Below are 4,726 nucleotides of genomic sequence, written 5' to 3' on the forward strand. Positions count from 1 at the left end.
AAAGTGCGATAGAAAAATCACTTCCTTTTTTCTTCAGATTTTGAAAGTGTGTTTGCTTAACACCAGACTGGCAAAATTTTGAGCATTGATTTTTTACTTCGAGTTTTGGACTTCAAGGTCCGCCATTACTCACGTTCAAAACTGACAGACTGGACCTCAGAGGGCTGGATTCAGGGAAAAGTGACGTCAAAGGCGCACTAGCTTAAAATTTCTGCGTGTTAATGCAGCTTGTTATATTGCAAAACGCGAGTCTAAAAATCTGAAAGCCCAAAACTCCCGTGCTGCATATGACAGCGGTTATCAGTAACACGTGCCCCTTAACGACAGTTTTTCATATTCGAAAATAAAAGTTAGGTGGATGTCAATCAAATGTTTCCATGACGAATTCAACTGCCGCCAATAGAACAGGAGTATCGTCTTGGAAACTTTTGATTGACGTCAACCTAAATTTTACTTTCGAAATTAGAAAAAAGTCCTTGCGGGGCGCACACACGCATTGCATTCTTAAAGTAGAGAGCTTTTGACGTCATTTTCTCCTCGATCCAGCTCTCTCAAGATCTCAAAGTTACTAATCACAGACCATTAACGCATTGACTCCCGGGGGTTCCCCATTGACGAATAAAATCATCCAGCCGGTTAAACAGAGTAAAATACTAAGTCTGACCAGTTTGGGTATCAAAGGGTTAAATAAAAAAATTCGATTCCAGTTAAATCAATGCTTCAAACTTTGGTCGCTTAGTGTTTAGTTAACATAGTTTTGAAACTCATAGAAAAATAAGAACTGATTTTTTGGTCAAATTTAATTTCTGTAACAGCGGTATTTCTCTTTATGTCACCCATTGTTATTAATATGCCAACCAGAAGCTAATTGAATGTTAAAAGAATAAAATGTTTCGTGATTGGCAAACTTCAATATCAAAAGACATGTGACGTCAATGTTTCTAAACAAGAAGTATCGCCATAGATCATAGTTAATCTAGGGGCTGGTTATGAAACCCTGGGAATTTCAAAAGCAGGAACAATACAGTCGCAATTAGATGTTGAACCGACCGTGACCCAGCACAATCTTTTGTTTTGGTTCGCAAGTTAATTTCGAATAAATTAGTCGAAGCTATTGATTGGTTATCCTGCCGAAAAAAAGCGTGTTTTTGTCGGGTTTTGTGCAGGATCAAGGCCAAAAAAAAAACGAACAAAAACATCAAACAAAGAAACTTGTCGAGTTTTATAACCAGTCTACATCTATTAACTATGCATAGACCAAATCAGCTAACTCAATGCTGTATCCAATTCAAATTTCCCAGAGTTAAGGTAAGCAGACACGAGGGGTCATTTTGCAGGGACAAGTTGCAGCGACAAAAACTTGTGTAGAGTACGCTGAGGCGATATGTAGCAGGGTCGTGTAGCGGGGACATGTAGCAGGGACAAAATCGCAACATGTGCACACACATGAAAATATGGCGGGTACATGTCCCTCGGACATGTTGCAGCGATTCAAACGCACTAGGGCGGTTTTTAATTGAGTGTCGAAAGTAACTAGCGAATTGCTTTGGTTTATGATTACTTCACTCAGTGATTGGTTCAAAGTTCTCGCGCCATTTTTCAAACCAATCAGAAGTGAAACCAAAGCCAATCGTGGCTCACGCGTGCACATTTTCCCGCGCTTTGTGTCGGCTACGTGTAATTACTGCGAATTTTGATTGGTTTAGATTGTCTCCGTCGTTTTTGATTGGCCAAAGTAATTCCTTTGGTTTTGGTTTTAAGCCACTCGATAAAAACTCGCTCTGACCAATCCCTGATTACTCCCGGTACTATATACAAATGCATACAAGTCCAAGTTCTAAATCCGTAAAAATATGCAACTAAGTTAACCATACTGTAATACTATTGCATACAAAATTTCAATCCCGCTAAAATATAACATAGTGGTGTATGAATCTAAAAATATTTTCAATCAGGCTTTGAAATGCGCATAACTCGAGTGTGGCATTAATATATTCTCCACTGTCAATTAACAGCCGTAGTCTAATAGGCCAGCGTTCCTTTGTGCTAACAAAGCATAGGGTTTCGCATACATCTTATTATAAATATTCTCATAAATTAGCCATACACCGGCAAGTTTCTTGGGTTTTGGGAAAACGCAAATTGATACTAAATTTCCCTAATATCTCTTGAAAACAGGCGATTATTGCTAGACTACGATGTTAACATTTTGTTTCTTACTTTAAAAAACGGAGAGACATTACATGATTCTTGTCCACTGGTTATACTAAGTATATGCAAATCCTGACAAATCCATGCACCTTCTAATCCTTATAAATATACTACTAAGATTAACCATACGGCAATATTTTTGCACAATCATGACCGCAGATCACGTGAGTGACGTCACCGCCGCCATGTTGAATGAGAAGAAGTTTGAGGGCAAAAGAGCCCTTTGGGACAATGCAAAATAATTCGTCAAACCTAATGACTCGTTTTTAAAACGTTATAGCGGCTGTTGGAGGCTGAAAGTCACTCCATTGATCCATCGTGTGTAAAAATGGTCTGGAAACGAGGTAAATTACAGCTTAAAAGAGAGGAATACGTTGCCTTTGGTTTCAACACGGGCATTTCTAAAAAAAACATTGGTATGCTCCATGGGCACATAAAATATTTCTGGCCCCAGTTGTTCAAACGATGGATACTTAGCGCTATCCGCCGGATTAATCACTATCCAGTGAATAAGTATTAGCGAAACCAATTGCGTTATCCAATGGATAGTGATTTATCCGGTGGATAGCGTTATCCACCTTTGGAACAACTGGGGACTGATCATTAAAAACAAAAAACCCATACCTTAATTCTCTTCTTCTCTTAAGGTAACTTCCAATGAACTCCGTTATATCAAGGCCCTTAATTTTGATATGCCTTACATTTGCATTCACGAGTTGAAAAACAGGGTTCTTTGATTGTTCAGGCAATCATCGATCATGATTTTAACAGAAACAAAAGGAAAGATTGGCTGGTTTCTTTGTTCGCCTCACGGGATGTCCGCCGGACATCGCATAAAAACTAAGAATATGTTACTTTGTCACTGAACTAAGACTCTTAAAAGCTATTTCTTCGTTCAATGGTTGAAATGTGGAAGCCCTTCATGGACAAGTAAGGAGTTGGAGGTTGATTTTAACCATTAACCGACGCGATTGTTGACTCTATGAATATCTTTGAGCTGTTGTTCTACTGAAGTCTCCCCCTAACATTTCCTGGCCCTATTTCTTCTTCTGGAATGGATTACTTGACTCAGAAGAGAAGGCACTAAAATAAAATGGTAATTCTCACTGTTCACTTCCCGCAATTAAAAAAAAAAAAAAAGACTTTCAAAGAGGTTTTCAGTCAAGTGTGAGCATTTTCGGTGATTTGCCGAAAATTCTCGGGCTTTTTTCGTCAACCAACCAGGAACGAAAGAGAGTTTCTCGCGCTTTGCAAGAGTTACACGTATTTTTTCTTTTGCTTTCATACACCCATAATGAAAACCACTCGATGCCAGAAGCTCAGAGAACTCTTTTAAGACTCAGTGAAGACTCTAACTCTTTGCTTTCATAACAGGAAGTGCTCCACCATGAATATCTGCCCAAAGCTTGCAGATGAGCCCCAAGGCCTTTTCTTTCTCCTTGTAAGTTTGCGCCACAATCCGCCACCAAATATCCGGTTTTTCTGAATTCTCCATATGATGAGTAATGACGCACAGATCACCCAAACTGGCGGAGTCAAACCCATCGGGGACATCCTCGTCTTGATGCTGAGTCGGAGAAAAGACCATTTTGAAGTCGCACGAGTTGAAGTCACTGAACTCTACTCGAGACAACGATTTGATGTCACGCAAATCCTGCACGTTGTACTGCGGGTTCTCGGGAAGTCCTGTGGCGAATAGCGGTAACGGGTAATTGACATGATCCTCAATGCACAAGCATAAAGACTTGTCCATAATCACAAGTGTTCGTGGTTCTTCGGTTTTCGGCTCCGTTTCGTGAAACACCAGCAAATAAACCAGGATGACCACATCGTGAAGCTGCTCACAGTCCACTGAACGGCGACTAAAGTCAGCAATAGCGTCCTTCAAAATTTCCAACGTATCATCATTGGGATAGATGAACTTAACCCCACTGTTTGTATGTTGATAGTCGGTCTTCGTGAAAGCACTCGGATCGGAATCGATGATCAATTGCGAGTCGTAAATACTCGACGTAAGAGTTTCTGCTCTCGGATGTGTCGTTCCTGTCTGTTTCGACAAGATACCGTTTAAGTATTCTAGAAAAGTGTTGGTGCGGTGAAAGTCTCGCGTGATAAAAGTAAATGTTTCTTCTTTCAATTCAGTCTCGAGTCTTACAGTTTGATCAAACAGGCCCACACAAACTTGACGCAGATTGCACAGGGGAATGAAGTTAAAGCAGTAAGTGGGTTTCAAGTCGTCAGGACTTCGAGAAAATCTCAATTTTACTCCTTTTCTCTTGTTGATGGAGCTTTTGTGTTCTTTATCCGCTAAAATGTACACATACAAGTTGCTGAGCAAAACACAGACTTGGAATTCCTGAAACGGGAAGAGGTATGGCGTACAACCCGTCCATAAAACGTGAAGGAGAGTTTCTTCTTCGTCTTGATTTTTCTGTGAGATACATTTTCGAAAAAACTTATCCAGCGTTTTGCGCTCCAACGCGAGTAGGCTCTCAAGGCCATGTAGTACAGAGTG

General features: G+C 40.2%; 1 protein-coding gene across 1 annotated transcript in view; it reads right to left on the minus strand.

Moving 5' to 3' along the window:
- Positions 1 to 716: 716 nt before the first annotated feature.
- The window catches only part of LOC138057030 (nischarin-like), a 29,829-nt gene continuing 25,819 nt past the window's right edge, over positions 717 to 4,726 (minus strand). Inside the window, exon 22 of the mRNA XM_068903033.1 lies at positions 717 to 4,726. This exon is cut by the window's right edge and continues 897 nt beyond it. Within this exon, the coding sequence (XP_068759134.1) occupies positions 3,563 to 4,726 (1,164 nt within the window). The 3' untranslated portion in view covers positions 717 to 3,562.

The sequence above is a fragment of the Montipora capricornis genome, chromosome 7 (assembly GCF_036669925.1).
Source record: "Montipora capricornis isolate CH-2021 chromosome 7, ASM3666992v2, whole genome shotgun sequence".
Lineage (NCBI taxonomy): Eukaryota > Metazoa > Cnidaria > Anthozoa > Scleractinia > Acroporidae > Montipora > Montipora capricornis.